The sequence below is a fragment of the Rhinopithecus bieti genome, unplaced genomic scaffold (genome assembly GCF_001698545.2).
Source record: "Rhinopithecus bieti isolate Rb0 unplaced genomic scaffold, ASM169854v2 scaffold_49762, whole genome shotgun sequence".
In the NCBI taxonomy this organism is placed as follows: domain Eukaryota; kingdom Metazoa; phylum Chordata; class Mammalia; order Primates; family Cercopithecidae; genus Rhinopithecus; species Rhinopithecus bieti.
The window spans coordinates 37,731-50,563 of NW_016819845.1; the positions used below are offsets into that span (position 1 = coordinate 37,731).

At 43.3% G+C, this 12,833-nt stretch overlaps 1 protein-coding gene across 1 annotated transcript in view; it reads right to left on the reverse strand.

Moving 5' to 3' along the window:
- Window positions 1-12,833, reverse strand: part of STK10 (serine/threonine kinase 10) — a 120,601-nt gene that overhangs the window by 28,574 nt on the left and 79,194 nt on the right. Inside the window, exons 10-11 of the mRNA XM_017859284.1 lie at window positions 10,749-10,872; window positions 10,117-10,296 (exon numbers count right to left, since the gene is read on the reverse strand). Of these exons, the coding sequence (XP_017714773.1) occupies window positions 10,117-10,296; window positions 10,749-10,872 (304 nt within the window). The remainder of the gene's footprint in view (window positions 1-10,116; window positions 10,297-10,748; window positions 10,873-12,833) is intronic.

A 12,833-nucleotide genomic window follows, 5' to 3' on the forward strand; every position in this document is an offset into this window, starting at 1 on the left:
ATATATAAAATATGTATATATTATTTGATTTGATCATAATGAAATCAAACTAAAAAACAAGAGAAAGATATGAGAGCCCCAAAACATTTTAAAATTAAACAACAAGCTTTTAAATAACCTGGGTCAAAGAGGAAGTTGCAAAGGAAATTAAAAGTAATTGGTATTGAATAAAATGAAAATACAACATATAAAGATTTGTGGAATGAAGCTAAAACAGTGCTCCATTTATAGCATTAAGTGAAATTTATGGCATTAAGTGCTTAAAGAATAGTCTCAAATCAATGTTCTAAATGAGCGTCTACATTAAGAAACCATAAAAAGAAGAGCAATTTAAACCCAAGCCTAATATAACAGCAGAAATCAATAACACTGAAAAGAAAAATCAATGAAACCAAAAGCTGGTTCGTTGAGAAGGTCAAAAAAATTAATAAACAATTAGTCAGACTGACAGGGAAGGAGGAGGAGAGGAAAAGGAGGACGGGGAGGAGAAGATGGCAACACAAAATACCAGTATGCGGGATGAAAGAAAGAACATCACTACAGATGCTACAGGCATTCAAAGGATAGTCAGGAAATATTTAATGCCAATAAATTTGAGCATTAAAATGAAATCTACAAATTCCTTGAAAGACAGAAACTACTAAAGCTTACTTAAGAAGAAACAGGCCAGGTGCGGTGGCTCATGCCTGTATCCCAGCACTTTGGGAAGCTGAGGCGGGTGGATCACCCGAGGTCAGGAGTTTAAGACCAGCCTGGCTAACATGGTGAGAGCCCGTGTCTACTAAAAATACAAAAAAAATTAGCCAGGCATGGTGGCACGCACCTGTAATCCCAGCTACTCAGGAGGGTGAGGCAGGAGAATCGCTTGAACCTGGGAGGCAGAGGTTGCAGTGAGCTGAGATTTTACCACTGCACTCCAGCCTGGGCGACAGAGTGAGACTCTCTCAAAAAAAAAAAAAAATGAGAAAAGAAATAGGTATTGGAAGGCCATGTAACAAGGAAAAGTTAAAAAATAAAAAAAATTAAAAAGAAGAAATAGATAACTAAAACTGAGGCAGGATAGGTAGTCAAAAAAAATGACCAGGTTCTCTGGACACAGCAACTATGGGGACCATACGGTCAACACCATAAGCCTCAGCATTCTCATTGTAATTGAGCTCATTCAAGCACAGCTATCTTTAGTAGGGAATTTTCTCTGTAGAGAGCATGTACATTTTGATTTTACCTGTCCTCAGACTGACTCTTTGTTCATTATTAATAGTAAAAAACACACCCCAGGTAGAGGTTTAAGATGCTAATGAGACAGTGACATACGAACAAGCATGTACAGCTACTACACATGCGCACCCAGAGGACCACACAGAACATGCTTCCTGGCAACACCTCTTCCCACCTACTTATGACTCATCATGTAAGACTCCCATTAAAAGAGTCTCCCTCGTGCCAGTCTTTGCTGTCTCATCCTTATAAGCAGCCCACTCTGAATTCTCTCTCTCAGGGTATACTGTCTATTCTATACCTAACTTTCAAAATACTATTTTTCTTTTGCAATAAACGACTCTATGCTGCAGCTCCTTTGCTGTGTGTCTCATGTTTAAATTCCTTAAAGCCAAGAAGACAGGAACCGAGGTATCACAACAGCTGTCAACAAAACCAGATCAACATCCCTTATGACCATAGAGCCCAAAATCCTCACCAAAATGTCAGCAAATTGAGTCCAGTAATATAGAAAAAGGAAAATATACAATAACCAAGTGGTTCTTACCCCAAAAAGGCAAAGCTGATGCAGTATTTTAAAATCAAGCAACATAATTTATATTAACAGACTAACAGAAGAAAAACCGTATGATTATATCAATTGATGTATGAAACCCATTTGACAAAATTCAACACCTATTCATAATAAAATCGATTAGCATACTAGGAATAGGAGACTTTAAAAAACTTTTTTCTTTTCTTTTTTGATACGGAGTCTCGCTCTGTCACCCAGGCTGGAGTGCAGTGGCGTAATCTCAGCTCACTGCAAGCTCCGCCTCCCAGGTTCACGCCATTCTCCTGCCTCAGCCTCCCGAGTAGCTGGGACTACAGGCGCCCGCCACAACACCCAGCTAATTTTTTGTATTTTTAGTAGAGACGGGGTTTTACCGTGTTAGCCAGGATGGTCTCGATCTCCTGACCCTGTGATCCACCCACCTTGGCCTCCCAAAGTGTTGGGATTACAGGCGTGAGCCACCACGCCCGGCCTCTTTTCTTTCTTTTTAACCTCAGCTTCTGCATCGTGTAGAAAGAGACTTTTTATCCGATGAGGGCAGCTATAAAAAGCCTATTGCTCGGGAGGCTGAGGCAGGAGAATGGCGGGTAAACCGGGAGGCGGAAGTCCTTGCAGTGAGCTGAGATCCAGCCACTGCGACTCCAGCCCGGGCGACAGAGCGAGACTTCCGTCTCAAAAAAAAAAAAAAAAAAAAAAAAAAAAAAAAGTCCTATTGCTAACATCATACTTAATGATGAAATATTGAATGCCTTCCCCTTAAAATGGGGAACAAGGCAAAGATGTCCTCTCTACTATTCCTACTCAACATCCTGCTGGAGGTCCTGGCTAGCACAATAAAGCAATAAAAAAATAAAAAGCGTCGGGTGCGGTGGCTCATGCCTGTAATCCCAGCACTTTGGGAGGCCGAGGCAGGTAGATCACTTGAGGTCAGGAGATCAAGACCATCCTGGCTAACACGGTGAAACCCTGTCTCTACTAAAAATACAAAAAATCATCCAGGCGTGGTGGCGGGTGCCTGTAGTCCCAGCTACTCGGGAGGCTGACGCAGGAGAATGGCGTGAATCTGGGAGGTGGAGTTTGCCTGCAGTGAGCCAAGATCGTGCCAGTGCACTCCAGCCTGGGTGACAAGAGCAAAACTGCATCTCAAAATAGATAGATAAATAAATAAATAAATAAATAAATAAAATAAAATAAAATAAATACTTATGGGTAGTAAGTGAGCACACAAAAAGATACTCAAATCATTAGTTGTTAGTGAAATGTGAATTAAAAACCACAATGAAAAAAACCTGACAGTTGCAAGTGCTGGTGAGGACATGGTGAGGACATGGAGCAACTGGAACTCTTGCACTTCATTGTGATGTAAAATGATCCAGCCCTTTTTGGAACAGTCTGGCAGTCTCTCATAAAGTCAAACATGCACTTAGCATCTGACCCCAAAATCCCAGCAGCTATTCTTCATTGTCTCTTCTTTCAACTCTTGGATTTTTTTTTTCATGGTCTTAGATTTGTAATCTGAATCCTTCTCCTATGTTCTTTGGCCTTAATGGTCTTAGATCAGGGTTTTGCAACTTCAGCACTACTGACCTTGTGGGTGGAGAATTCTTTATTGTGAGGGCTGCCCTGTGCATTTGTTGTGGGGGTTGTCCTGTGAATTTTAGGAAGTTAGCAGCATCCCTGGCTTCTACCTGCTCAATGCCAGTAGCACCTCTCCTTTGCTTCCCCAGTGGTGACAACCAAAATGTTTCCAGATATTACCAATTGGCCCCTATGGAACAAAGCAGTCCCTGGTTGAGAATCACTGTCTTAGAAGTCCCAGCAAAATATCTAAAATCTTATTTGTGCCACTTCTGCTTCCACATCAAAGGGTCGCCTTGGAGATGCTATATAACCCTAGTTCAGCATCTGGCTGCGGTGTCTGCCAAAACGCCTTTCGACAGCACCATCTCAGGCATCATACAATTTAAAGGCCTCATGAGCTTAAAATTGTGCTGTTTCAAGCATGATTTCTTGATTTTCCAGGACGGAAGATTAGAAGCAGCAGTTTAGCAAAGGATTTCTGCCAAAGGCACTGAAAACACTAAGAAACGTCACACCATTGACCATGGAGGGCGAAGGCAAAGGAACAGTAAAAGTAGAGCCACATGGGGCCACTTGACAAAGGGGCACAGGACTTCCATCGATCAGTATCCCCCGAGGACATTCACATACCAGCACTGCTCTCCCGCTGAGATCTGCTGAGAGGCAGGGGCGGGGAACTGCATTCTGCTGGATGTCAGAAAACCTGCATTCTAGTCCAGCTACATGTCTTCAGAAAAGTTATTGAACTTGTTAGAGTTCCTTATTTTCTCATCAGGAAAAACAATCTGGCTTTCAACTAAAATTTCTTTAGGGATCCTTTGAGGGTTACAATTCTGTGGTGTTATGGAGATCCAAACTATTTAATAGCTAAATTCTGTTTAATGAACTTTGCCTGGGAAGGCAGGGAAACAGAGTTCTGGAAAGATTTCCTTCAAGACTGGTTAGGTTTGTTTTCAGATTTCAGTGATCTAAGGAGTTACAACTGTCAAGCCAGTTTCTCATGGATGCTAAAGATTACTGGGTTTATAGGAACTGAGTAGCAGACCATCAAGTCCCTTCTTACAGAGTTGTAAGAATGTATCCACATTAATTGTATATGCATATATGCATATATACAGGAAGATGTAGTAAATTACTTGAAATTGACATGAATGGCCGGGCGCGGTGGCTCACACCTGTAATCCCAGCACTTTGGGAGGCCAAGGTGGGCGGATCACGAGGTCAGGAGATTGAGACCATCCTGGTTAACATGGTGAAACTCCATCTCTACTAAAAACATAAAAAATTAGCCAGGCATGGTGGCGGGTGCCTGTAGTCCCAGCTACTCGGGACGCTGGGGCAGGAGAATGGTGTGAACCCAGGAGGCGGAGCTTGCAGTGAGCCAAGATAGCACCACTGCACTCCAGCCTGGGTGACAGAGCGAGACTCCGTCTCAAAAAAAAAAAAAGAAATTGACACGAAGAATAAATAGGTTCGACTACCTTGCTAATAATTATTGTTCCTATATACATATCTCCTTATTGAAAAGTGATTAGCATGATAAATATTCCACACCAATTGCTGTAATTCTGAAGAGGGTCCCAGGAGGCTTCTCAAATTTTATTTTATTTTTTTGGTGTGTGTTTTCCATGCCTGAATTTAAATTATGACACTGAATAGATCGTAGGGAAATGGACAGGTACACTCTTCCTTGCTCTGGGCTGGTTAAAGGAAAGTGCCTGTTGCATCTGTGTATGGTCTCCCTCTCCAGCATCCATGTGTGAATTAGTCTGTTGCAGCACTGGAATTGCTGATGCATCTGTAGGTAGTTCAGAGGCTGCTCACCTGGGGCGGGGGGGTCTCATCCCTTCTAATTTTGTCCTTCACCCCTGCTGCTGCATCCTAACTACTATGTCAAGGGCAATGAGCCAGACCTCCCATTCCTACTTGGAATTCCTACTTCCTCACCCAGCATCTTGCAGCCCTCACATGACCTTTGGAATAGAGAAGGAGTTCTTAGGAGTGTGGAGAAGGCAATGGCAAGACAGTGCTATCTGGGATATCTGGGGTTGCCATGGGGCAAACCCTCTCACTGGCCTCCTGCCATTGCTATCTGTTACATAAGTGAGCTGCAGAATCAAAGCAAGCAAGTTTGTCTACACAAAAAGACCAGTAACTGGGACACTGTCTTACTAAATGGTGTGAGCCCTGTCCTCCTCAAAAAGCCAAAAGAGTCTGGGTGCAATGGCTCACGCCTGTAATCCCAACACTTTGGGAGGCCAAGGCAGGAGGATCACTTGAGGCCAGGAATTCAAGACCAGCCTGGGCAAATAGGTGAGACCCCCATTCCTACAAAAAATTTTTTTTAAAACATTAGCAGGGTCCCAAATACTCAGGAGGCCTAGGCAGGAGGATCACTTGAGGCCAGGAATTCAAGACCAGCCTGGGCAAATAGGTGAGACCCCCATTCCTACAAAAAAATTTTTTTAAAACATTAGCAGGGTCCCAAATACTCAGGAGGCCTAGGCAGGAGGATCACTTGAGCCCAGGAGTTCAAGGCTGCAGTGACCTGTGATTGCACCACTGCACTCCAGCCTCATCATTTAAAAAAACAAAACAAAAAAAAAAGCCAAAAGAGCAAAGAAGTTAAGCTTTTTCTTTCCATGAAAACTTCTTGAAGAAAAACACCCAAAGAAAAAGATATTTTAAAAAACTGAATGTGATTAGAACCCCAGGTGCCAAATCCCACACTCTGCCTCAGCGTTCAGCGGCAGGCTTGAGAGCCTTCCTGGAACCCTGCTGGTGAGAAGTCCAACTTTGTTAAGGGCATGTTCTGGGAAAGGGTGAGGAGATCTGCGGCGTCCCCCACCCCCTCCTAAACTAGGCAACTTCCTCAGTCGCCTCCTCTCTCTTCCACTCGTACAAGTCCTTATACACACACACACACACATACACACATACACACACAAGATGTGCACGTGTGACAGGGCGCAGAGCCAAGGAGGGAATGGGCATCTACCCAGCTCTTATTCCGAGCAGATACTGCATCTAACCCTGAATGTACTTCTCATTTAATGCTAAAACATCTATGTAAGGACTGGATGTTAACAGGATTATTAAAATAGCACACTCCTGCCTGTGGCCCACTGCCCTACGTGAGCTGGTCTCTGCCTACCTGTCTGATTCCATCTTGTGCCAATCTCCCCTTTGCTTCCTAAGCTCCTGCTACATGGATGGTTTTCCAGCTCTTTGAACACTCCAAGCTCTTTCCCATACCTCAGGGCCTTTGCAGGTGCTATCCCACCCTCCTGGAAGGTTCTTAGGCCTGCCAGCATCCTTCTGTACTCAGTTTACGTGTCAAACACTGAGAGGCTTTCCCAGACCCGTTTAAAGCAGGTCTCTCTAGATCTCTAGTCAGCCAGTCTATATGCTTCCCTAGCATGTTGGTAGCTGTTTTATTTATATATATTTATATATTTAATAAATGATAGATATTTTATATATTATATATATATTTACTATATTTATATAGTATAGATTTATAAATACTAGGATACTTTCTTATATCATTTATAAATATATATTTAATATATTTACTATATAGTATTTATAAATATATAGTTTATAATTTATATATATCACCTTTATAAAATATATATTTATAACTTTATATATAATATTTCTATACAATATATATTTATATATATATTTATATATATAATTTACTATAGTATATTTTATATATTTATAAATATTATAAATATATATTTATAGAATATATATTTATATATTTTATATATACTTACTTTTATAAATATATATTTATATACTTTATATACTATATTATAAATATATATTTTTTATAATATAGTATTTATATACTATATTTGAATAATAAATAGTACGAGTTTATAGTATTTTATATATATAGTTTACTAATATAGTATTATATATTTTATTACGTACTAGTTTATAAATACATATTTATCATATTTATATACGCTAGACTATGTATCAAATAATACTATTTATATATTTATATATAGTATTTATAATATTTATATATATATATTTGAGATGGAGTTTTGCTCTTGTTGCCCAGGCTGGATTGCAATGGCGTGATCTCGCCTCACTGTAACCTCTGCCTCCTGGGTTCGAGCAATTCTCCTGCTCAGCCTCCCGAGTAGCTGGGATTAAGGCACCCGCCACCACGCCCGACTAATTTTTTTGTATTTTTAGTAAAGATGCGGTTTCACCATGTTGGCCAGACTGGTTTTGAACTCCTGACCTCGAGTGATCCGCCCGGCTGGGCCTCCCAAAGTGCTGGGATTACATGTGTGAGCCACAGCGCCCGGCTGCATTAAAATTTATTTTATCTTGTTGACTGAGTTTTTGGGTCCTCTGAAATGTTGTGCAGGTATACCTCATTTTTTCATGCTTCACTTTATTACACTTTGCAGATACTGTGATTTTTACAAATTGAAGGTTTGTGGCAACTCTGTGTCGAGCAAGTCTATCAGCGTCATTTTTCCAAAAGCATGTTCTCACTTCCTGTCCACGTTTTGGTAATTCTCGCAATATTTCACATTTTTTCATTATTATTATCTCTATTATGACGACCTGTGATGAGTGACGTCTGATGTCACTACTGTAATTGTTATAGGGTGCCAGGAGCCCATATAAGACAGCAAACTTAATCAATCGATGTTGAATGTGACCTGACTGCTCCACAGACTGGCCTTTCTGCTGTCTCTTCCCCTATCCTCAGGCCTCCCTATTCTCCGAGACACAACGATATTGAAATGAGGCCAATTAATATCCCTACTATGGCCTCCAAGTGTTCACGTGAAAGCAGGAGTTGCCATGTCTCTCACTTTAAATCAAAAGCTAGAAATGATGAAGCTTAGTGAGAAAGGCATGGAGAAAATTTACTGGGTCAAAAGCTAGGCCTCCTACACCAGACGGTCAGCCAAGCTGTGAATACAAAGGAAAAGTTCTCGAAAGATAAAAGTGCTACTCCAATGAACATGAATGATGAGAAAGCAAAACGGCCTATGCTGAGATAAAGTTTGAGTGATCTGGGTAGAAGATAAACCAGCTACAACACTCCCTTATGCCAAAGCCCAATCCAGGGCAAGGCCCTAACTCTTCAATTCTGTGAAGGCTGAGAGAGGTGAGGAAGCTGAAGAAGAAAGGCTGGAAGCTAGCAGAGGCTGGTTCATGATGTTCAAGAAAAGATGCCAACTCCGTAACATGAAAGTGCAAGGTAAAGCAGCAAGTGCTGATGGAGAAGCTGCAGTGAGTTATCCTGAAGACTTAGCTAAGATCATTGATGAAAGTGGCTGCACTAAACAACAGATTTTCAGTATAGATGAAACAGCTTTCTCTTGGTAGAAGATGCCATCTAGGACTCTCAAAGCTACAGAGGAGAAGTCAATGCCTGGCTTCAAAGCTTCAACAAGGCTGATTCTCTTGTTAGGGGTTAATGCTGATGATGACTTGAAGTTGAAGCCAATGCTCATTTACCATTTTGAAAATCCTAGGGGCCCTTAAGAATCATGCTAAGCTGGGCGCGGTGGCTCATGCCTGAAATCCCACCACTTTGAGAGGCCAAGGCGGGCAGATCATGAGGTCAGAAGTTTGAGACCAGCCTGGCCAATATGGTGAAACCCCATCTCTACTAAAAATACAAAAATTAGCCAAGCGTGGTGGTGCACGCCTGTAGTCCCAGCTACTTGGGAGGATGAGGCAGACCAACTGCTTGAACCCAGGAGGCAGAGGTTGCAGTGAGCCGAGACTGCACCACTGCACTCCAGCCTCGGTGACAGAGCAAGACTCCGTCTCCAAAAAAAAAAAAAAAAATCAGGCTAAATCTACTCTGCCTGTGCTCTAAAAATGGAGCCACAAAGCCCAGGTGACAGCACATCTGTGTACAGCATGGTTTACTGAATACTGACTGGCTTTATTTTTTATTCACTTTATTGCAGGGGTATGGAACCAAACCTGTGGTATCTCCGAGGTACATCTGTGCTTAAGGTGACTGCCTCAACTGCTCAGCTGGCCAGGAGCCCTGGCTCCCAGAGGCAGCTGCCCAAGGCCTCTGGGATGCCCCAAATGTCATGTCCACCATGGAATCTGGGCTCTGAGGTCCTGAGGACCACCCTCAGAGGCTGCTCATCCACTGCTGCCAGCTGGGAGACAGGGGACAGCCTGCCCTGGTGTTCCTGCTTGTCTCCGTCCTCCACAAAGGGAGGCATAGGCTGTTCTTTGACACCCAGATGCCTCTCTCCAGAGCAGCCCAAGAGATGTGCCTCAGGACCAGACTCCTCCTTCCACCCTCCCCTTCCCCTTCCAACACGGGGAGAAGGAGGAGGTAGAGAGGGTGGAGCGTAGAGGGCACGCTGTATGTGCCCACCCACCCAGCACCCACTGGCCCTTCTGGGAACAGCATCTCAAATTCTCCTGGGCCACCAGGCCTTCCTTATTCCCAGCTCTTTCTCAGCAGGGGTTGCTAAGCTAGGAGGATGTAAAGGAAGCTGCCTGAGGCCACACGGTGAGGGCCTGCCCTAAGCCACAGCAACACAGAGGAAAGCAGAGTTCACAGGATGGAGAAGTGACTCCTCGTGGCACAGCTTGGGCACACAGATCCAGGCTCACCTGCTCCCGAGCTCTTCAGCCATACCCCTTTGTTGCCAAGGTGAGGTTGAGTTGGGGCCACAATCACTTGCAACCAAGAAGGCACTAATATTCCGAGCTGCCCCTGCCCCCGCCCAGCACACACTCACCTCTTTCTTCATCAGTTTGAGCTGCTCTTGGAACCTGGCGTAGTCCCGATCCTGCTCCAGGCGGATCCGCTTGGCCTCTTCCCGGCGGCGTACGGCATGGTCTTGCTCCATCTTCTCCACTTGCTGCTTCTGCTGACGCTCCAGGTTCTCTAATTCCACGTCAAAGAACTTCTTCTTGGCCTGAAAGGAGCAGAAATTCCGAGAAATTCAGCAAAGTCACTTTGTACCTGGGAGGGACATGGGGAGTGGGATGGGGAGAACTCAGAGCCTGTGATCAGACCTAGGCTTGAATCCCAGCTCCACCACCCCCTTGCTGTGTGACCTGGGGCAAGTTACTTAGCCTGAGTCTCCATTTCCTCATCTGCAAACGGGAGACCAGACCATGTGTTGTTGCACGGTGCTCAGTAAAGGTTATTTCCCCTCTGGAGATCCTCCCGTGGGACTCGGGATCACTGTGACCTTCACGGGATTCTGTGTTAACAAGTCACCGCCTAACAAGATCAGGAAGCCTCCAGGAATTGGGTAATTGTGAATTACTCTCCACTACCCAATCATTCCCACTATGTAGCTTCCACTGAGAGAACACACAGAGGCAAGAAGCCCTCCAGGGTCCCATCTTTTCTTGCACTCACGTTGATTTCCTGTTCAAAACGTTTGTGCATTTGCTCCAGCTGCAGCTCGTGCTTGTTACTCAGCTGGGTCTGGTTCCGATGCTCTTCTTTCTGGAGCAGCCGAAGCTCTCGGAGTTCCTGGCGCCTGAAAGGTTAAAGGATACAGATATGTCATAGTAAGAAACTGGCCTCAGGGATCACAATATTTGCAGCTTGTAACACTGAGGGTTGGATCATGGAGCAAAATCACACAAGTCTTGGTCATAGGCATGACTAGAACTCAGGCTTCATTTGATATTTATTGATGGACAAAACCTTAATAATAAATAAAGGGTACCTACAAATCAATAAAAAGGAAGACTATCCTAACCAAAAAAAGTGGCAAAGAACATGAACAGACATGAAGCAAAAGATAAAAAGAAATTTTAGAATCACCTATATAGATATAAAAGACAAATTAAAAAGAAACCATAATTTCATGATGTAGAAAACATGATGCAGAAAATTTGATGTAGAAACTACATTTTCATGATGTAGAAAATTTGACGGTAGAAACTGGTACATTTCTGGAGGACAATTTGGTAATAAGTTTATGTCTTTTGACACAGTAGTTTCACTTCTGGATGCTGATTTTAAAGAAATATTTATAGATGCACAAGACCACTGAATAACAATAGTCAGCCAGGCATCGTGGCTCACACCTGTAATCCCAGCACTTTGGGAGGCCAAAGCAGAAGAATCACCTGAGGTCTGGAGTTCGAGACCAGCCTGGCCAACACGGCGAAACCCCACCTCTACTAAAAATACAAAAATTAGCTGGACATAGTGGCATGCACTTGTACTCCCAGCTACTCAGGAGGCTGAGGCAGGAGAATCACTTGAACCTGGGAGGTGGAGGTTGTAGTGAGCCGAGATCATGCCATTGCACTCCAGCCTGGGCTACAAGAGCAAAACTCCATCTCAACACCACCACCACAAAAAAAGGAAAAAAAAAAAGAATATGCAGTTATTTAAAATCAATGTTATTTAGTAAAAAATTGGAAGCAAATGTCCATCAATATAGGTCTATGTAAATAAAGTACATCAGTATGATGGAATTCTATACAACCTTAAAAAAATCGGCCGGGCGCGGTGGCTCAAGCCTGTAATCCCAGCACTTTGGGAGGCCGAGACGGGCGGATCACGTGGTCAGGAGATCGAGACCATCCCGGCTAACCCGGTGAAACCCCGTCTCTACTAAAAAAATACAAAAAAACTAGCCAGGCGAGGTGGCGGGCACCTGTAGTCCCAGCTACTGGGGAGGCTGAGGCAGGAGAATGGCGTAAACCTGGGAGGTGGAGCTTGCAGTGAGCCAAGATCCGGTCACTGCACTCCAGCCTGGGCGACAGAGCGAGACTCCGTCTCAAAAAAAAAAAAAAATCAAGTTTTAGAAAATGTTTAATTACATAAGGAAACATCTATTAAAAATAAAAATAATTCGGCCAGGCACGGTGGCTCACACCTGTAGTCCCAGCACTTTGGGAGGCCGAGGAGGGCAGATCACCTGAGGTCGGGAGTTCAAGACCAACCTGACCAACTTGGAGAACCCCATCTCTACTAAAAATACAAAATTAGCCAGGCGTGGTGGTGCATGCCTGTAATCTCAGCTACTGGGGAGGCTGAGGCAGGAGAATCACCTAAACCCAGGAGGCGGAGTCTGTAGTGAGCCGAGATTGTGCCATTGCACTCCAGCCTGGGCAACAAGAGCAAAACTCTGTCTCAAATAATAATAATAGTAATAATATTTATGAACAGATATGGAATAATCTCTAGGTTAAAAAAAAGCAAGACATTAAAGAATAGGTCTCTTATGCCATCTTATCTGGGAGAAAAAAGGACAACAATATCTGTTCACACATATATGTATTGTTTACTTTTCTAGTATCTCTGGAAGGATTAAATCATAAAACATTAACGCAGGAAAGAGAACTGGATTTCTGGTAGAAAATGAGGGAGGGAAATTTTTCACTGTTTATCTTCTTTCTTTTTTTAAAAAAATTTTGAACCACCGGGCGCGGTGGCTCAAGCCTGTAATCCCAGCACTTTGGGAGGCTGAGACGGGCGGAT